Source organism: Scylla paramamosain, chromosome 43 (genome assembly GCF_035594125.1).
Source record: "Scylla paramamosain isolate STU-SP2022 chromosome 43, ASM3559412v1, whole genome shotgun sequence".
NCBI lineage: Eukaryota > Metazoa > Arthropoda > Malacostraca > Decapoda > Portunidae > Scylla > Scylla paramamosain.
This window is the reverse complement of record NC_087193.1, coordinates 5,137,184-5,158,936: the sequence shown is the minus strand read 5'-3', so window position 1 is coordinate 5,158,936 and position 21,753 is coordinate 5,137,184. Positions and strand designations below refer to the sequence as shown.

The 21,753-nt window shown below is 45.8% G+C and overlaps 1 protein-coding gene across 15 annotated transcripts in view; it reads right to left on the bottom strand.

The window, feature by feature from the left end:
• Positions 1-21,753, bottom strand: part of LOC135093583 (homeobox protein extradenticle-like) — a 42,687-nt gene that overhangs the window by 10,182 nt on the left and 10,752 nt on the right. For 11 of the 15 annotated variants that reach the window (XM_063992971.1, XM_063992973.1, XM_063992975.1 and 8 more), the window contains exons 2-4: positions 12,465-12,655; positions 6,128-6,263; positions 3,243-3,339 (exon numbers count right to left, since the gene is read on the bottom strand). In XM_063992971.1, coding sequence (XP_063849041.1) covers positions 3,243-3,339; positions 6,128-6,263; positions 12,465-12,655 — 424 coding nt within the window. Of the gene's footprint in view, positions 1-3,242; positions 3,340-5,021; positions 5,158-5,193; positions 5,330-6,127; positions 6,264-12,464; positions 12,656-21,753 lie in introns of all 15 variants that reach the window. The other 4 variants (XM_063992964.1, XM_063992968.1, XM_063992965.1 and 1 more) reach the window with 2 other exon arrangements.

The following is a 21,753-nucleotide window of genomic DNA, read 5'->3' as shown; positions in this document are numbered from 1 at the left end:
CTTATGGTGTTCAGAATGGTGACTGAGAGGAGTGGTAAGAAATGAAGGTTGGTGAATAGAACGTACATTACTATGGAAACCCCCAATAACTTACAATGGGCAAAAATATGATACTTTTTCAAATTAAGATTAGCAGTGGAGTTAATGAACTGAATGAATCTAAACCAGACAGAAATGCTAATGTTATTTCAGTATTACCAGGAGATCTGCTTATGGGATCTTTAAACCTTCTGTTATTTATTTGGCCAATCAGATCGGGCCCTGACGTGAAGGTAGAGCCTGTTAAAAGTAATCGAGATGGGACGCTAAAACATTTGACAATACCGCGTAAATTTTCCATCAGGAGAGAGAGAGAGAGAGAGAGAGAGAGAGAGAGAGAGAGAGAGAGGAGAGAGAGAGAGAGAGAGAGAGAGAGAGAGAGACGATGGGGGGAGCAATCATTAACAAACCAGGACCAAATGAGACCTGGCACCAAACTTGATAATTTTTAGCGGCTATCAGATTCGGTACCAGGGCGGCGTGACGCGAATACAAGATATCAATGGCGCCACAGCCTGCCTCACAGCGGGGAGTAATGGAGCCGCCACAGCGAGGGAGAAGAGAGAGGAGGGAGGGCCACGCCAGCCCTCCCCGCCACGTCAATCATTGCAAGCCCCATTCAGCCCCAGCCTCCCGCCCGTCACGCGCCGCCCCGCCCTTAGAGAGAGAGAGAGAGAGAGAGAGAGAGAGAGAGAGAGAGAGAGAGAGAGAGAGAGAGAGAGAGAGAGAGAGAGAGAGAGAACAATCCCCTCTCTCTCTCTCTCTCTCCCTCCCCCCAAGCTGTCAATCATCAGGAGTCGCCTAAATATTTCATCATGTTTCTCTCTCTCTCTCTCTCTCTCTCTCTCTCTCTCTCTCTCTCTCTCTCTCTCTCTCTCTCTCTCTCTCTCTCTCGATCACCAAATGGCTGCTTAGTTCCCGTCTCTCATTACTTGGCTATAGAAATTCTCTCTCTCTCTCTCTCTCTCTCTCTCTCTCTCTCTCTCTCTCTCTCTCTCTCTCTCTCTCTCGATCACTAAATGGCTGCTTAGTTCCCGTCTCTCATTACTTGGCTATAGAAATCTCTCTCTCTCTCTCTCTCTCTCTCTCTCTCTCTCTCTCTCTCTCTCTCTCTCTCTCTCTCTCTCTCTCTCTCAGCTTCTCTTTTGTTATTTACACTCACTAAAGAACATTTATATAAAATTGAAGGGCTAAATTAATTGTTTGCAAAGACACAGGAGGGCAAAAGAGAAAATACACAGTCGAGTCCTTTTTCTTTTTGTTTACACTACAGAAATATCACAGAAAAAACGAGAAAAAAAAGTGTTTAGCAATGAAAGAATAACTTGATCTTCCCTACAAATCTACGTGACCCTCCCTATAGGTTCTCTCGTGGCTCTCGTGACGGAAAACCTCCCCTAGAGTGTGGGCGCTTAATTCCAGGGGGGCCAAGTTAGGGCAGCATAATAATCTCAGTGGAGGAAGGGCCTGGGGTGTGTGGGGCCTAAGGAAAGAGGCCCCTACGGTGTGTGTCCTTAGGGGCGATAACTGCAGGAGTGGTTGTGTGTAGACCTTCAGCCATTGAATGCACTTGTCTCCTCCTCCTCCTCCTCCTACTCCTCCTTGGTCTTCTTCCTCTTCCTCCTCCTCCTCTCCTTCTTCGTTCTCCCATAAGACACGTGGTGAACCTAACTAGTGCTTCTTCTTCTTCTGTTTGTTGTTGTCCTCCTCCTCCTCCTCCTCCTCCTTCTTCCTCCTCCTCATAATTCTTCCTCTTCTTCTAGCCTTCCTCCTCCTGCCCCCTTCTTCTTCCGCAGCTTCTTCATTATCATCTTCCTCTTCGTCATTTTCATATTTTCTCTTGTCTTATTTATTCGTATTCTCTGTCTCTCTCTCTCTCTCTCTCTCTCTCTCTCTCTCTCTCTCTCTCTCTCTCTCTCTCTCTCTCTCTCTCTCTCCTTCATTATTACCATCTTCTTCATCTCCTTCCCTTTCGTTACTTTCATATTATTTCCTCTTATTTTACGCCTCCTCTTCCTCTTCATCTCTCGCTACTTTCTCCTCCTCCTCCTTCTCCTTCGTTATCATTATCTTTTTACTTTTCGTCTTTTCATATATTCTCAAGTCTCTCTCTCTCTCTCTCTCTCTCTCTCTCTCTCTCTCTCTCTCTCTCTCTCTCTCTCTCTCTCTCTCTCTCTCCATATTATTTTCCTCCTCCTCCTCTTCCACCTCCTTCTCATCATAATCATCTTAATTCACGGGTTTTCCTTTTCTTAATTTTGGTGTTATTGTTCATATCTATATTCGCTTTCTCTCTTTCTCATTGTTCAAATCCTCCTCCTCCTCCTCCTCCTCCTCCTCCTCCTCCCTCTCCTTAATTAAACGCTCTTCTTTCGTCTCCTCCCTCCTATTCCAAACATCATTCTCTCTCTCTCTCTCTCTCTCTCTCTCTCTCTCTCTCTCTCTCTCTCTCTCTCTCTCTCCTGACGAAGGCGCTACAGAAGTCGTAAATTAAAGCAGGTATACTAATTAAGACGTATTACAAGAGAGAGAGAGAGAGAGAGAGAGAGAGAGAGAGAGAGAGAGAGAGAGAGAGAGAGAGAGAGAGAGAGAGAGAGAGAGAGAGAGAGAGAGAGAGAAAACAATGGTTATATGGCACCGAATTAAGAAAAAAAATATAATAATAAAAGATAAATGAATCCTAATGAAAATACAGTAAACTGGAATAATACTGGAATATAATCTGGAATATATCAAAATAGTTGGGTTAGATTAGGTTAGGTTGAGTTAAATTGGGCTGGGTGGGATTAGGTTAAGTTTTGGCTGGGTTTGGTTAAGTTAGGTCGGGTTGGGTTGGGTTACATTAGGTTAGATTGGGTTGAGTTAGGCTGGGTTAGGTTAGGTTGAGTTACGTTAAATTGAGCTGGGTTAGGTTGAGTTGGGTTAGGTGAAGTTACGATGGGTTGGGTTAGGTTAGGTCAGGTCAGGTTGGGTTAGGTTAGGTTAGGTTAGGTTAGGTTCGGTCAGGTTGGGTTAGTTTAGGTTAGGTTAAGTTGGGTTAGGTCAGGTTGGGTTATGTCAGGTAAGGTTACTTGAGGAGGGATATCTTACCAGCGGGCTTCTTAGTGGCGTTAGGTTAGGTTAGGTTGGGTTAGGTTAGGTCAGGTTGGGTCAAGTTGGGTTAGGTCAGGTCAGGTCAGGTTACTTGAGACGGGACATCTTACCAGCGGCCTTCTTAGCAGCGTATAAGTTAGCTTCCTCTTGAGCCTTGCCTATGTTCTTCTTATATCTGATGCGCTTATTGCCGAACCAGTTGGAGACCTGAAGGAGGGGCAGACGAGGGTCATTCATGTCTGGGCAGCTCCACCTCTCCTTCTCCTCCTCCTCCTCCTCCTCCTCCTCATTTCCACGTCATTTTGATTATTTATTATTAATCTTAGGCTACAGTCATGCTCTTCCTGTCACCTTAGTTTCCCCAGCTCTTACTGCAACATTATTATTATTATTATCATTACTATTATTATCATTCATTATATATATATATATATGCATCATTAATACCGGACCAGTGGCCATGTATAGATCTAGTATATGTATAGTAATATATAGGATAACAGTATATCAATTCAGTATCATCACAGTACAGTAGAGTAGTATGTTAATGGTGTGAGGTTATTGGTTAGTCAGGGGCGCCAGTGAGCAGTACTCGTGCCAGGGACATGCGTCAGGGGCTACACAGGGCTGACGGAGGGTCGAAGGGAGGAAAGGGAGACAGGAAGGGCGGGAGGGACAGGTGGCAGAGTAGGGCAGCGCAGGCAGTCAGTGGTCACACAAGCTGGACAGGCAGAGGCGGCAGGCAGGCTGAGCAGGGCAAGGCAGGCAGGCTACAGGAGAGGCGCCAAGCTGACCAAGACACTGAAGGACAGACTGGCTGGGTATCCAACCTACAGAGATTTTTACAGCATATTTGTTGTTGTTGTGGGTGTTGTTGATCATTCATTTTTTTTTAATTCAGAGGCGAGTGGGAGGTGTGGCGCGACAAGATATGCGGCCGCGGCCACACCGGGGTGAGTGTGCCGTCTGAGAGGCGGCGAGAGAGGTCGAGACTCACGCAGTTACAGAGAAGGTTGGCTGAACAGCAGCTCTAAACAAGCGATCTCGATCGTCATTAGAACGAAGTGGCAGAAGCGGTCACAGACTGACGCTGTGGTGGTGGAGAAGCGGCGCGCGGCCGTCACGCCGGGCCGAGTGGCCCGCGTGCAGCAGTACAGGCGAGCCGCTGTGGGCACAGAGAGACACTGACAGTGCACTACGGTGGACGGACAGGAGCCACAGGAGCAGCCGCCGACGGAGTGCCGACCGCTCACCGCCGCCACGCCCCTCATGCTGACTTCCACGCTCACGCACACTTGCAACACTCTGTGAGCCACCATGGCCTTCTTAGGGCGTGCGGGGCGCGGGGGTCACGTGGCCGGGGCGTGACGGCGCGTGGAGGCGGTTGGGCGCCCCGGGGGCAGGCGCGGGCCAGGCGTGCCGCGGGTTAGTGGATTAGTGAAGGTGGTGTGCGACACGCCTCTTCCCGGGCGTGGCATCACGACACAGCAGGTGTAAGGTATTTACTGTCCTTTCGACAGGTAGAGGCAAAAGGAGCAGCCTTCTCGTTCCCCGCGGCGGCCTCCCCCCGGCCCGGCCCGCGCCTACACGACCAGGGTCACGACACTCGCCGGCGTGCATTAGGTAGGCAAACATTGAGGTACAAGAGAAAGAAAACTTTGAACTTTGCGTAGCTGGGTACAAAGGTGACACAACTGAGACTGGAGCATGACTATGCCTGGTGACAATGATGGGGAACTGTGCCGTGCCTGGGGGACGCCCGGCCGGCTGGGGAGGGGCCTCGTCGGCACCCGTGGGCTGCTTCCTGCCGCTGCGAGGGTAGTAAGGTGGAGGGTTCACTTATAGAGCTCGGCGCCGCCCACGGGTGCCGCGGGGCCCCGGCTGCATACCTGCTGTACCGTGATGTCGCACACTCTCGCCAGTTCCTCCTTGGCTTCCTCGCTCGGATAGGGATTGGCCAAGTGGGTATAGAAGTAATCATTCAGGAGTTCAACGGCTTGTTTACTAAAGTTTCGTCTTCGTTTCCTGCAAGAAAGTGAACGAGACCGTTACGTTCTTTACCTGAGCCACTGTTATATTGGACTTCCGGGCCAACTCCTCTTTGGCCTCTTCACTAGGGTAGGGGTTACTGAGGTGAGAGTAAAAGTACTCGTTCAAAATCTCTGTAGCTTGTTTGGAAAAGTTGCGTCTTTTGCGCCTGAAAGAGAACAGCCATAAAAAACACCTTGACCAAATAAAAAAATAAAAAAAGCTAAAGGGAAGATGACAACGAACTACCAAAAAGCGGAACGAACACCGTCCACCAAAGCGTTACTCCCGCCCCCGCCGCCCGCCGCGCCGCTCCGGCAGGCCGGGGCGGCGCGGCGGGCGGCGGGCAGCAAGCGGGTCTGCTAGGAAGCTCTACACCCAGCACAGGTCCGAAAGTCCCCAAGGTCAACATGAGGTCTCCGCCACGCCTCCAGACCCACGTGGCGATGCGCGCGTGCCGGAGACCCACGCCCTCACCCTGCCACGACTGCACACGTGTTACCAGGCACGAGGGTGACGACTTGGGGTGCCGAGGGCGCGGCTGAGGGGTGCTGGACGGGCGGGAGGGACACGAGCATACTAATACTGGCAAGGTACACGTGAAGGGGTCACCGCCCCCCGCCGTCCCCTCCCCTCGCGCGCCCCCACACACCAGTCAAGGGTAGTAGTCGAGAATTAGGGGTAAACAAGTGAAAACCACAACTCCCGTCACTGTAAGTCAGGTAGCGGGGACTGGCGCTGCTTGGGACACATTGGTTGGTAGTTCGTTGTCAGGATGGTGGTAGTCTGGGAGGGGGAGGGGGGTGATGGTGATGAGGGGCACTGGTGGTGATGTGTACTGGGGGTAGGGGAAGGGAATCAGCAGAGAGCGGTGGTGAAGGTAGTGGTGGTGGAGGTGGTGGAGGTGGTGGTGGTGGAGGTGGTGGCATCACTGGCTCCGGTGATGATGGTGGTGAAGGTGATGTACCTGGTTGACTGTAATGCCACACCGACGAGCCAGTGCCTCTTTCTCCTCCTCAGAGGGGTACGGGTTTGACAGGTTGGAGTAGAAATATTCATTCAGAATTTCAGAGGCCTGCTTGCTGAAATTTCGGCGGCGTCTCCTGCAAATAACAGTGGTACAGAGCGATGTGAAAGGGGGCGGCACCTCTGGAAGGGGGCGCAAGGGCTCAGTCCACCTAGGGGGAGCGAGGCCCTCACCTGTTAAGAACTTACTGTGTGTGCATCAGGACAACACTACCTGGCCACGCTGCCCCGGTGGACTGAGTGCCGCCCAGACTGCTGTAAAGAGGCAAGGTCACACTTCATCACGGGCACGGCTACTCCTCAACCTCCAGGGAAGTTCCAGGGGCCGGACGAGGCGAGACGGGCTGCAGGAGGGTGAGGCAGGGTGGGGCGTGCAGCAGCCGGCCCACCCTGTCCCCTCCTTGCAGCCGCCGCCTCGCAGTGGACCGCCAGAACTCTCAGCGCCCCACACACCTGTGCGTGACAGCCCTACACGTGACACAGAAAACTTATCCAGCTGTTGAAGACGAGAGGTGGTGTACAATAAATAGAATACTGTTTTAATTTGTGTTTATTTCGTATCTATAATTAAGGTTGAAGTTAGTGAGTTGAATCTGAGTATTTATGAAAGCACCTGTGACTGACTTGATGACTATTTGAACTATCAAGTCACAACTATTATTCCTGAACCATTAACTATTGACTCCACCGACTAAAAGGGAAATTATGAGCATACAGAAATTTATGATTTAAAGTTTACAGCTTCTGATATGGATCTGGGAGAAGGTTCTTTCATTACCTACTATTAGTGAACAAGTATTCCCTATTCTTTAACATCTCGATCCTCTCAGCTTCTCATCTCCTCCAATAATTCAGAATCTTTAGTCCCTTCACAGCTCAGGTCTCTAGGTCATGAGCGTCACAGGTAGCACAGGCAACACGCACCAGGTGACTCTTGGGGCGCTGAGAGCTTTGATGGACAGGTAAAAAAAAAAGAAAAAAAAAAGAAAAAAAAGACATACTTACCCTCTATGTGTGTGTGTGTGTGTGTGTGTGTGTGTGTGTGTGTGTGTGTGTGTGTGTGTGTGTGTGTGTGTGTGTGTGTGTGTGTGTTTCTTCCAGTATGAATTAACAACACGAAAAAAAAAATGCTGTACGTTATTCAAAATACGCTTTTCAGAAATTACAAAGAAAATAGTATGAGAGAGAGAGAGAGAGAGAGAGAGAGAGAGAGAGAGAGAGAGAGAGAGAGAGAGAGAGAGAGAGAGAGAGAGAGAGAGAGAGAGAGAGAGAGAGAGAGAGAGAGAGAGAGAGAGAGAGAGAGAGAGGAAAAGGCACAGAAATAAGAGTGATAAAGGAGGTCGTGGACGAAATTAGCAGATGGAGAGAGGAAGGGAGAGGGAGAGAAGAAAGAGGAGGGAGAGGGAGAAGGCAGAGGGGAAGGGAGAGAGAGGGAGAGGCCATGAATCAGGGTCTCATCTTGCACTGACAACCACAGGAAGATAAAATACTAGGCACTCATTGACTCCTCTCAATCACACACCCTTTCCCTCCCTCTCCCTCTCTCCCTCTCTCCCTCCCTCTCTAACCTCTCACTCAGTCAGTCCAAATTGCCTCTAGACCACAGACCTCGCCCCTGTAATCAACGCCACGGGAATTAGACCACAAAAAGACCTTCAGACACGCCTCCCTAAAATTAAAGACCACAAAAGACCCGAGAATTCCCTAGCAGACCTGGAAAGACCCTAAAGTGTGCAAAATATCCCTAAAAAGACCCAAACAAGACCCTGACGTATCCGAAAAATCCTTAAAAAGACCAAATTACCTTGAAAACTTGAAAAAGACCCAAACAAAGACCCTAATCCCAAAATTCCCTGATAACCTAAAACAGAGAGAAAAAGTAGACCTAAAATACCCTGAAATACTTAAAATAAGGACCTAAACCAACTTTCTCAGAAGCCAAATTCACACCAAATTAACCAATAAGACCCTAAAACGTTCTTACATAGAAAAAAAAAAAAAAAAAAAAACGCATAGATAAAAAAAGATCCCTAAAAAAACCCCCAAAAAACATCCCCAGACTCAAAAAAGACCCTAAATAATCCCTAAACAACATCCCGTACGACCCCAAACTAACCAAACTACCCTAAAACACCCTAAACACACCCAAAAAGACCCAGAAACTGTAAAACACCTATTAAAACACACAAAAAACGGACTTAAAACTAGGCAACAGATGCTCATGAGGTTGGCCTGCTTGGGTTAGTGTCCGAGTGTGTGTAACTGTGAGGGCGTGGTGTGGGCGTGGGAGGGGCGTGGAGGGGGTGGGGGGTAGCATAGGGGGACGGCAGAGTCACTAAGGGTTGTGGCTTTTAAAAGGTGGCGGAGGAGGTTGTACAGGGGATTATGGGTAGTAAAGATGCCGGACACACTCGTAAAAGAAGGTACAATACATTCCTCTCTCTCTCTCTCTCTCTCTCTCTCTCTCTCTCTCTCTCTCTCTCTCTGGCATCTGGATTCCTTTTCTATCTTTTCGTTTCGTTTGTATTTTTTTTTCAGTATTTATTTATTTATTTTTGTTTTATTGCCTTTTCTTGTGTTGTGTTGTGTTGTGTTGTCTTGTCTCTCTCTCTCTCTCTCTCTCTCTCTCTCTCTCTCTCTCTCTCTCTCTCTCTCTCTCTCTCTCTCTCATTCACTCCTTTTTCTTTTAATCTCTTCATCACAAAGTCTATTTTCCAGTTATACCTACCATACCATTCAATCCCCTCTCTCTCTCTCTCTCTCTCTCTCTCTCTCTCTCTCTCTCTCTCTCTCTCTCTCTCTCTCTCTCTCTCTCTCCTGACCCACTAAAGACCACGAGCTAATGAGAACACAAACCACACGAATCAATAACCAAGGAAGACACAGGTTAGTAAAGAAAATAACCTATAAATCGCCCTTCAAACTGCCTTTAAAACCCTCATTATTACTCCCTTAAGGTCCCAATTAGGTTATTAGTACACCTGTCGCTCACCTGACGAAGGGAGCTTAAGGTGTGAATAATTAAAGGAAGTAGAGAGAATAGACAGGTGAATATTGATGAGATGAGGGGGATTGAGTAAAGGGAGGAGGAGGAGGAGGAGGAGGAGGAGGAGGAGGAGGAGGAGGAGGAGGAGGAGGAGGAGGAGGAGGAGGAGGAGGAGGAGGAGGAGGAGGAGGAGGAAGAGGAGGAGGCAATCGAACTAAAACATAGAATAAAGAGAGAGAGAGAGAGAGAGAGAGAGAGAGAGAGAGAGAGAGAGAGAGAGAGAGAGAGAGAGAGAGAGAGAGAGAGAGAGAGAGAGACACACACACACACACACACACACACACACACACACACACACACACACACACACACACACACACACACACACACACACACACACACAGAGAGAGAGACAGTATTCAGACATCTTCCAGTTTACGAGAGAGCTTGGCGGGTGAGAGGCGAGGGGGAGGCAAGGGAGAGGGGGAGGGGTTAAGGGGCACTAAGCATTGGCAGTGGCGGTCAAAAGGGTGTCAGAGGCGGCGTAGTGGCCCTCAGCTCACTCTTAGCGGTAGTACAATGGGTGATAAAACTGACTGACTCCAACCGACCGCCCTGGCCTCCCATCTCCCACCCCTTGTCCCCCTCCTCTCTCTCTCTCTCTCTCTCTCTCTCTCTCTCTCTCTCTCTGCCTCCTCCTCTTACCTCTATACCTCTTGCTCCCTTTCTCCTCCTCCTCTCCTCTATGTCCACACTGGTTTGTTTATTGCACCTCTCTCTCTCTCTCTCTCTCTCTCTCTCTCTCTCTCTCTCTCTCTCTCTGAATGTAACCTAATTTCGTCTTCCTCTCACTTCTTCTTCTTTATCCTTCTATTTATTTATTTTTAGCACATTCATACTATAGACATCAGAGAGAGAGAGAGAGAGAGAGAGAGAGAGAGAGAGAGAGAGAGAGAGAGAGAGAGAGAGAGAGAGAGAGAGAGAGAGAGAGAGAGAGAGAGAGAGAGAGAGAGAGAGAGAGAGAGAGAGAGTAATAAAAATGAAATTAGATGATAAAAAATATGAACCAAAACAGGTGTGTGTGTGTGTGTGTGTGTGTGTGTGTGTGTGTGTGTGTGTGTGTGTGTGTGTGTGTGTGTGTGTGTGTGGTAAGTAGACAGGTGTAGAGGAGCGAGAAACAGAGGTGATGGAGAGGAACAGGTGTTGAGGAGGAGGAGGAGGAGGAGGAGGAGGAGGAGGAGGAGGAGGAGGAGGAGGAGGAGGAGGAGGAGGAGGAGGAGGAGGAGGAGGAGGAGGAGGAGGAGGAGGAGGTGGAGGAGGTGGAGGGATGTGGTATGTGGAAACGAAATGGTGGAGTAGAGGACGGAAAGGTAAGGTAGGGGATAGGTAGGGGGTTGGGGGCGCGACAGGTGTGGGGTGCAGGGGTGAGGGGGAGACAGACAGGTGTGTGGACATAGGGATGAAGTAATGGCCAGGTAAAATAGACATAAAAGAGAGAGAGAGGAAAAAAAGAAAAAAAGAAAGGAAAAAAGGTGAAAAATAAAGCAAAAAGTGACGTAAAGATAACACACTGGCGCGGAAAGCAGTCTGTGAAAATAAAATAAAGTCAAGTGAAATTAAAAAAAAAAGGGAGATTAAAAAAAGAGAAAAAATATGACAAAATAAAAAAAGTATAAAAAAATTGAATATTCACGTATATGAAAGAAAAAATACCCTGACTGTATTAGCGTGAGTGCTTGCAAACAGACAGACAGACAGACAATAATAAATAAATCAATAGAGAGAGAGAGAGAGAGAGAGAGAGAGAGAGAGAGAGAGAGAGAGAGAGAGAGAGAGAGAGAGAGAGAGAGAGAGAGAGAGAGAGAGAGAATGGGTATCTATACGTTTTTTAAGAATGTCGAACAAGAAAAATCAGAATAAAATAAGGAAGTAAGAAAAATTGAGGGGATTCTAATGAAAAATCTGATCGGAAGGAAAGAAAATGGGAGGAAAAATAGCCTTGTGTTTTAAAGGAAGCCAAGGAATAAAAGAGAATGAGGAAAAGAAGCAGAATGAAGAAAATAGAAAAATAATGGAAAGAATGCCACAGAAAAAAAGAGAAAAAATAACAATGAAAGGTATGTGACAAAGAGAGACAAAGAGAAAGAGAGAAAGAAAAAAAAAGATAAAATACGAAAAAAAAATGATGTGGTAGAAAGAGAGACACAGAGAAAGAGAAATATAAAAAGAGAAAATGTGAATATACTTTGAAAAAAAAAACACGTAATAAAACAAAACAAAACAAAGAAAAGGAAAAAAAAAGAGAAGTTGAATAAAAACAATATGATTTAGAGAGTGAGAGAGAGAGAGAGAGAGAGAGAGAGAGAGAGAGAGAGAGAGAGAGAGAGAGAGAGAGAGAGAGAGAGAGAGAGAATATACATATACACCTTATTCATACTGGAAGAACCGCTTTGTATGTATGTATATTACCTATAGAATGTATACTATAGCACCACTACATATAATGAATACCTATACATATATACATTAAAAAATACACGTAGATTATATGAAAAAAAATAAATAAATAAATAAAAAAAAAAATCAAAAGCCTGAAAAAAACAAAACAAAACAAAGGACGAATAAAGAAAGAAAGAAAGAAAAAAAGAAAGAAAGGAAAAATGTAAAATATGAAAACTTGAAGAAGAGGAGGAGGAATAAAAAAAGACAGGAGCATAAACCGGAAATATTTATAAGGAACAAACGGAGTGAGAGGAGGAGGAGGAGGAGGAGGAGGAGGAGGAGGAGGAGGAGGAGGAGGAGGAGGAGGAGAAGGAGGAGGAGGAGGAGGAGGAGGAGGAGGAAAAACAGATGAAGATGTGGAGGTGAAAGGTATCGAAAGGAAGGAAAAATATGAGAGAGAGAGAGAGAGAGAGAGAGAGAGAGAGAGAGAGAGAGAGAGAGAGAGAGAGAGAGAGAGAGAGAGAGAGAGAGAGAGAGAGAGAGAGAGAGAGAGAAACAAATATAAAAAATAAATAAAAAAAAGCACCAAAAAATAATCATGAATAGAAAAAAAGAAAAAAAAACGAAATGAAAGAAAAAAACAAATAAATAAATGAAAACAGTGAAAAAGTACAAAAAAAATCAAATGAACTTAAAAAAAACAAACAAAATAACAAAAAGGTAAAAAAAAGTAGGAATTAAGAAACCAGTAAACCAGGAGACAAAAACAAGAGAGAGAGAGAGAGAGAGAGAGAGAGAGAGAGAGAGAGAGAGAGAGAGAGAGAGAGAGAGAGCAGCCAACATCACTTACCGGGCGTCGAGGAAGCGAGAGCGAAGAATCATGACGGCTTCACAGGTGGACTGCTTCAGCTGCATTTGTATCGAGGAGAACTTCTTGTGAATAATCTGCACCATGCGTTCTATCTCCTTCGGGGTGATCGGCCGCGTGCGTGACTGTTCCCTCAGCAGATTCATGACGTGGGTGGTGAACTCATTGCAAGCCTGGCCGGGGGGAGAGAGCTGGGTGAGTGAGTGAGTGAGTGAGTGAGTGAGTGAGTGGGGTGGGGTGGATGAGTTAGTGGGTGGGTGAATGCAGTTTACTGGGGAGATTCAAGTGGGTGGGTGTGTGGGTGAGTCAGTGAGGAGAGAATACAGTTTATTTGGGGGATACAAGTGAATGAGTGAGTGAATACAGTTTACGGGAGGCTGGGCTGGGTTACGTTAACAAATGATGGGGATGTGAGTACCATTCATGAGAGTCAGTGATTGAATGAATAAATACAGTTAATTAATGTTGAGGTTATATTACGCTAGAAATTGATGGATGCCTGAGTCATTAGAAGAGGAAAGTCGATATTCGTGAGTGAATGAGTAAGTCAGCAAATACACGGAGTTAATACTCGTACAATGAAGACTTACGTACGGAAATTATGAGTACACGAGTAAATAAGGTGAAGAGACAATATTCAGGTGAGTGAGGGAGTGAGGGTACAGTCAAATGGAGACTTACACAAATTTACCTGTTGATAATTATAACACTAAATTAGAGAGAGAGAGAGAGAGAGAGAGAGAGAGAGAGAGAGAGAGAGAGAGAGAGAGAGAGAGAGAGAGAGAGAGAGAGAGAGAGAGAGAGAGAGAGGTTATAAGGTCCATCTTAGCCCCTTGGTTTTAGTCTTATCATGAGATATTACACCGCACTATTAGTCTCTCTCTCTCTCTCTCTCTCTCTCTCTCTCTCTCTCTCTCTCTCTCTCTCTCTCTCTCACACACACACACACACACACACACACACACACACACACACACACACACACACACACACGCGCAGTATATTCTATTTTCTCATATAACATTTCCCACAAGCCTCGTTAAGAGAGAGAGAGAGAGAGAGAGAGAGAGAGAGAGAGAGAGAGAGAGAGAGAGAGAGAGAGAGAGAGAGAGAGAGAGAGAGAGAGAAAAGGAAACCGTGGTGGTGGCAATGATGGTGGTGGAGATGGTGGTGGTGGTGGAGATAGTGGTGGTGGTGGTGGTGGTGGAGCGGCCCCAGGTTGGTGAACACTTTCGATAATCAATACAGGTGATGATGTACCTTAGAATACACTCCCATAGCTCACCTTGCCTCCTCACCTGCTGGCCACACCTCCACCTGCTCCACCTGTTCCTCTTCCACCACCTGCTTTATCCATTTTTCCTGTGTCCTCTCTTTATTCACTCCTCTTTACCTCATTTTAATCCATTTTTCCTTTTCGTCCTTCCTTTATTCATACCGCCACCTATTTCTCTTCCACCTGTTTTATCCACCTTTCCTGTGTCATTCCTTTTATTCAATCCTCTCTACCACCTGTCTTTTATTCATTTATCTGTCTCCTTTCTTTATTCACAACACAACAACCAGCGCAATTTCAAAACACACACACAATATACACTTCTCTCTAACATCACACTCACCATCTACTTATAAACTCATTCTTACACTGAACCTCTTCCTTACGACACACTAAACTCTTACACCCTATCTAGACCCTCTCCAGCAATATTACACCCTAGGCATCTACACCTCGTGGGTAATAATGGCTTCCTACACCCTTATTTACACTACCACACCCGTCCTACACCCTTACCTCCCTAACACTAATCGATATGGTGTTGCTGGTACTCTCCCTCCCACCTCCCTGCTACACCTCAGATCTATACTATGTAGTGGTGCTTTTAAATGGTCTTGTTAAATACTAGTGAAGGATTTACACCTGTACCCACCTTGGTGTATAGGTAATTATGCATTCTATACCTTTGAAATAGACTTAAATGCCGTTTTTTTTTCACTTAGCATAATTTTCAGACTTCCTTCAACTACACAGCTCTCTCTATCACTCAGCATTCCTCTCAGCATTCCTCTCAGCACTCTGGTTAAGTCTGCTAACACTCAGCACGATCTATCTCTTCCTCCTAGCACTCAGCACTAACTTCTAGCACCCGGCAATCCTGTATCAGTTGTCTAAAGCTCCGCCACCTGCCACCACACAAGGCCTCTCTCTCTCTCTCTCTCTCTCTCTCTCTCTCTCTCTCTCTCTCTCTCTCTCTCTCTCTCTCTCTCTCATCCATCAAGCCACGTCATCCCGCAGCCAACCAATATTGTAATGCATTTATGACACTCCCTGTTAGCTCTCTCTCTCTCTCTCTCTCTCTCTCTCTCTCTCTCTCTCTCTCTCTCTCTCTCTCTCTCTCTCTCTCTCTCGCTGTCGTGTGTTTGTTTTTATCTCTTCATCTTTATGTCTCTATTTTTCTGTTTTCACTGCCGTTTTGAATTCAATCTCTCTCTCTCTCTCTCTCTCTCTCTCTCTCTCTCTCTCTCTCTCTCTCTCTCTCTCTCTCTCTCTCTCTGTGTCCAAAAATAAATAAATAAGAAAAAGAAAAACACGGCGAGCAAATATTTTAGTCGAAACGAAAAAACAAACAAACAAACAAACAAACAAACAAACAAAAAAATAGATAAAAATAAAGTAAAAATAAAGCACATCTGAATAACAATCACACGCAATAAATAAATAAAAAAATAAAATAAATAAATAAATATAAAAATAAACGAATAAATTGAGCGCATGTATATACTACCAAGTGAACCGATGCACTCCAACAGGCCGCGGCAAATTGACACTTAAGGTAACAGTCACTTAGGGCCAAAACAGTATGAGCATAACACCTGCCTGGACTCTAATGACGGACACCTGCCTGGCTCATACCGAGAAAGCCACGTGCTGATGTTTATATCGGTGGCACTGTGTCTATGTACTGTGTATGTATGTATGTATATAGATATTCACTTGTGTTTAATAATTTCTGTCTGTCTGTCTATCTGTTTCTCTCTCTCTCTCTCTCTCTTTCTCTATCTCTGTTTCTATCTATTACCGTCTTGGGGAAAATAACAACACACACACACACACACACACACACACACACACACACACACACACACACACATACACACACAGTTACCTCTCACAAAGACGCGACAAAGAAAAGATCTCTCCTCCTCCTCCTCCTCCTCCTCCTTTATCCCCCTTTCTCTCCTCTTCCCTCCCTCTCTCTTACACGTATCCCTTTATGTGTACAGAGAGAGAGAGAGAGAGAGAGAGAGAGAGAGAGAGAGAGAGAGAGAGAGAGAGAGAGAGAGAGAGAGAGAGAGAGAGAGAGGCGTGGGAGTGTTCCATTTGTTCCACCAACTTGAAGGAGGAAGGGAGAGAGAGAGAGAGAGAGAGAGAGAGAGAGAGAGAGAGAGAGAGAGAGAGAGAGAGAGAGAGAGAGAGAGAGAAATATAAAGTACCGGAGAGAAAAAGTAGGCTTAATACCCCCTTCTCTCTCTCTCTCTCTCTCTCTCTCTCTCTCTCTCTCTCTCTCTCTCTCTCAATTTTTGTATGTAAAGGTATCTATTATTATTATTATTATTATTATTATTATTATTATTATTATTATTATCAACATCATCATTACCATCAATATTATTATTTACTAGGAGAAGGATGATGAAAAGAAGAAGAGGAGGAGGAGGAGGAGGAGGAGGAGGAGGCGGAGGAGGAGGAGGAGGAGGAGGAGGAGGAGGAGGAGACACAAACATAGTTACATTTAAGGTTAGCGTTGGGAACACACACACACACACACACACACACACACACACACACACACACACACACACACACACACACACACACAACACTCACCACGCCGCCATTACACTAAACCCAGGATCACCACGTCCTCTCAGTTCCATCACCAGCCTCCTCCTCCTCCTCCTCCTCCTCCTCCTCCACCTCCTCCACCTGTATTCTCCACTTTTCCTCCATATCTCCGTTTTGCCTCTATTTTTTAACTTGTTCTTTATTTATTCATTCCTTGAGAGAGAGAGAGAGAGAGAGAGAGAGAGAGAGAGAGAGAGAGAGAGAGAGAGAGAGAGAGAGAGAGAGAGAGAGAGAGAGTTTAACTACTATAACACAAACACCACAACACACTACATCACCACTACCACCACCACCACCACCACCACCACATCACCACCACCAGCACCACCATAACTTACGGAGGCGGGGATCAAGTAGTCCGCGAGAGAGAGAGAGAGAGAGAGAGAGAGAGAGAGAGAGAGAGAGAGAGAGAGAGAGAGAGAGAGAGAGAGAGAGAGAGAGAGAGAGAGAGAGAGAGAGAGACACACACACACACACCATCACAACATTCAACCATACACATCTCTCACGGACTCGCCCCTTCACCACTCTCCCCCACTCTCTCTCTCTCCCTCCCTCTCCCTGGAAAGAAATCCCTCCCAGTAATCCCTCCAGATGGGGCGCCTCATTACGCCTCTGGAAGCTTTGTGGATTAATGGATCTTTGAAATTGAGTTGCATGTTAAATTAATCCCAAAGTGACGCGGTTTTCTCTCGTTTACACATATTCTAATTATCCGAGAGATGGTGCTTCCTCCTCCTCCTCCTCTTCCTCCTCCTCCTCCTCTTCCTCCTCCTCCTCCTTCTTCCTCTTCCTCCTGTTGCTGTTGTGCGGTGAGACGAAGAAAATGGAAGAGAAAGGGAGGGTACAAGAGACGAGAGACGAGAGACGAGAGAGAGAGAGAGAGAGAGAGAGAGAGAGAGAGAGAGAGAGAGAGAGAGAGAGAGAGAGAGAGAGAGAGACATTAATTCGAGGAAGATCAGTGTAAGAGGACACACCTGCAAGAGGAAGAGAAAGAGGAAGAGAAGGAGGAGGAGGAGGAGGACATGAAAATAAAAGAAGGAAATATAGAAGGGACACATAACAAAAAACAAACAAACAAACATGAAACAAACATAATAACAAAGAGAGAAATAAGAGAGAAAAGAGAAGAAGAGACAGAGAACAGAGGAAAAAGAAACAGAAAAGGACACAAAAAAAGAAACAAAGAAAAAAACAAAGAAAACAATGAAACAAGAATTATAAAAAAAAGAAAAGAAAGTGAAAAGAAGAAATTAAATGAGAAAAAAATATGAATGTAAGATACGAAGAAGAAAAAGAGGAACAGGAAGAAGAAGAAGAGGAAGAGGAGAAAGGATAAGAAGAGGAGAAAGGATGTGGACGGAGGTAACATAAAAAGGAAGAGAACGAGGAAGAAGAATAAGCCAAAAAAAGAGAGGAAGAGGAAGAGGAAGAAGAAGAAAAGGAAGAACAGGACAAAATACGTGTGATAAAAGGTTTCTCTTGCAACACATGTAAGGATTAGGGTGAGGGGAGGATGGAGGGGGGAGGGGGAGGGGCGGCCATTTCCTTCATCATAAGGGGCGAGAAAAGGGGCCCCATTTCCCAGGAGGAGGAGGAGGAGGAGGAGGAGGAGGAGGAGGAGGAGGAGGAGGAGGAGGAGGAGGAGGAGAAGATGGTGATGAAAATGTGGAAGAGCAAAATGTCAAGAGATGGAAGTTGCTGTTATCATCACATCTTGTCATCACTTCCCCGCTGACCAGGAGGAGGAGGAGGAGGAGGAGGAGGAGGAGGAGGAGGGAAGTTAGAGGTGTGTGTTGTGAGGCTAGTTAGAAAGTACGGCAGAGAGAGAGAGAGAGAGAGAGAGAGAGAGAGAGAGAGAGAGAGAGAGAGAGAGAGAGAGAGAGAGAGAGAGAGAGAGAGAGAGAGAACGAACTGAGCGAGAGAGAGAAAAAAAAATAAATAAAGCACTGAATACGTTGGAGAGATTAAACATCACTCCAATCTTCTCTCCACTTCTCCATCAGTCCCTCCATCTTCCCTCCACCTTCCTCCACCAGCCCCTCCCACCCCTCCATCACGCCTCCTGCTGGGGATGTGGACGCCTGGAAGGTCAGTCGCCTCTTACAATCAATAGAGAATAATTTTCAAAAGCCTTACTGCCAGATTGAGGTCCTCCAACTAACCTTTGATACAACCCGCTCTCCCTCGCTCTCCCGCCCTCTCATCCTTACTCCCAGGGGCTCTAAGGGTGCAGGGAGGGTCCGGGGGAGGGGTGAGAGGGGAAGGGTGGGGATGGGGCAGCTCATCAAGGCAGCATTTAGTTATATTGAGGGTGTGTTGTGTAGTGGCGTTCCGCAAGGTAAGATGTGTGTCCCTCTCTCTTTCTTCGCTAGTCCTTTCTATCTTACGAAGGGCTTTTTCTGTTAGCCTCTCTCTCTCTCTCTCTCTCTCTCTCTCTCTCTCTCTCTCTCTCTCTCTCTCTCTCTCTCTCTCTCTCTCTCTTTCTCTTTTTCTCTCTCTCTCTCTCTCTCTCTCTCTCTCTTACAATTAGCCTCTCTACCTTCCCGTAAAGAAATGGAGAGAAATGAAAGACAGAAAAGGAGTTAAAAGACTAGGCACTGAAATGGAAAGGAAAAAATAAATAAAGGAAAGGAAATATGAGGAAAGGGAGAAGATAAATAACCAGAGAGAAGACAAGAGGAAAAGAGGAAAATATGAACAAAAGACACAAAAATAAGGAATAAGAAACAAGAAAATAAAACAGAACACGATAAAAGAATAAATGAGAGATAAACAAGAAAGAGAAGACGGACGAAATATGATAAACGAGGAATAAGTAACTAGAACACGAGACGATAAAAAGGCAGAGAGAGAGAGAGAGAGAGAGAGAGAGAGAGAGAGAGAGAGAGAGAGAGAGAGAGAGAGAGAGAGAGAGAGAGAGAGAGAGAGAGAGAGAGAGACGAAGACAGAATGAACAAGAAGAAAACGAAAGAAAACGAATCAATACCCTCGTTTTCTTCGACCATGGACCATCCGGGAAAGAGAAAAAGGGAAATAAGTTACGGAACAGTAGCATCCTTATAATTTCCCATTTTCTTTACCTGGAACGGAATGAGGGTAACTGAAACAAAACCAAGAAAATAGCTAAGTAACAACATCGCCTTAGTGTGGGTGGCTGAGAGAGAGAGAGAGAGAGAGAGAGAGAGAGAGAGAGAGAGAGAGAGAGAGAGAGAGAGAGAGAGAGCAGGGTCTGGGAAGAATGGTGCAGGAGAGAGCAAGGCTGCCAGCTTTTCAGAACATATCTCACCCACCACCCTATTACTTCAGCCAGGCGTTCTTCTCCCCCCACCCTCTCTCTCTCTCTCTCTCTCTCTCTCTCTCTCTCTCTCTCTCTCTCTCTCTCTCTCTCTCTCTCTGCCAGACTCACAGCTCACCCTCCACCTTCTCTTTCTTTCTCTATCTTTCTTCTTGCTTCCTATACCTCCTCTCACCTCCATATCTCTTATCCACCTCCTTTAACGCTATCCACATCTTATAATCCACCTCTTTATTTTTTTTTGTCTTTTCATCTCATCCACACCACCTATCCAGAACTAATCCACTATCCACATCACATCCACCTTCCTACAGTCAACCCAAAATCCAGAGCCTTAGAATCCACCTCCTTATCCTCCCTCATCCACTCGTAACTCCTTCATCCACATCCTATCACTTACGTCACCCAATATCACATCCATCATCCATATCTTCTCATTATCCACCTTATTATACTCCCTCATCCACTTGGAGCCTTCATAGCGCCTCATCCACGCTTCATCCACCTCTTTTCACCTCACATCTTACTCATTCATCATCCACATCTCGTAATCCACTTCTTCAGGTATCCACAATCCACTTTCTCACTCTCTCATCCACTAAGAGCCTTCAGGACCTCCCCATTCACTTCACATCCACATCCAAACAGCCTCACTCGTCTCATCCACTCTATTGTATCTCTTCAGGTGTCTAATGATGGGTTACCTGTATGAGTTAATGAGTTTGTCACCTGTGCACGTAGATTTATACAGGTAAGTTTAAATATCACCTGTAACTTTCACCTGTGTCTCTAATATTCTTATCTGTTCCTTTTATCCTCTTATCTTCTGCTTCTTCTTTCTATCATTCTCTTTATCAGTCTTCCATGCTTTCTTCTCCTTTATGTTAGAGTTACTTAAATTATTACCTATATTTTATCTATCTTTTATCTTTATTCTTATTTTCCTTATCTTCTTGTTCTTCCTTCTACTTCTTGTCCTTACTGTTCCTCCTCTTCTTCTTCCTCCTACTCTTCCTTACGTTCCTATACCTCCCCGTTCTCTAAAACAATCCTTCCCCTCCTCCTCCTCTTCTTCCCTCCTCTCCTCCTCGTCCATTATTCGGTAACTTGCTTCCTTATCACCATTTGCCACTCACCACCAAACACCCTCTCTTCCTCCTCCTCCTCCTCCTCCATCTCCCCTTAGTCGCATTTCCCTCCCTTCTCTTCTTTCCATAACTCTCTCCTTACCCCCCCTTGCTCTCTATCCCCCCTTTGTATCCTTAAGAGGGAGGGTGTGATATACTAATACACATACTCTCTCTCTCTCTCTCTCTCTCTCTCTCTCTCTCTCTCTCTCTCTCTCTCTCTCTCTCTCTCTCTCTATGCATCGTCACGCCTCTCTGTCCCAATACTCCTCAACACACAACATCTGCTTTGTCACTTCATGAGAGAGAGAGAGAGAGAGAGAGAGAGAGAGAGAGAGAGAGAGAGAGAGAGAGAGAGAGAGAGAGAGAGAGAGAGAGTTTCATTTCAATATCACGTTGAATATTGATTTTGTTCTGCTTCTTAATGCTCTCTCTCTCTCTCTCTCTCTCTCTCTCTCTCTCTCTCTCTCTCTCTCTCTCCCTCCCTCCCTCCCTCTCTCTCTCTCTCTCTCGCCAGACAATCCCCTCATCCCCACATCTCCTGCAGCACCTGATTCACAACTTGAAGCTTCGAATAAACCAGTGAGCAAATCCGAAGCTTCATATAAAGCAGCGAACGCTTCACATAACTCCGCCATGATATCTTCCTCACTCACACTGAATCTTCCTCCTCCTCCTCCTCCTCCTTCCTTCGAGAGACCAAAAGAGGCATAACTCGAGCTATCTTTCTGTTTTGCTTTTACTGAAGTTTCGAAGCTTCGGGATTTTGTTTTTATTTATTTTGAAGCTTTTTGTGTTTGTTTTTATTCATAATTCAAAGCCTTGTGTTTGTTGTTACGTCTCGAAGCTCTACGTTTGGTTTCACTCATTTTTCGAGGCTCTGCGTTTGTTTTTATTCATGTTTTGAAATTCCGTGTTTGTTTTCACTCGTTTCGGAGCCTT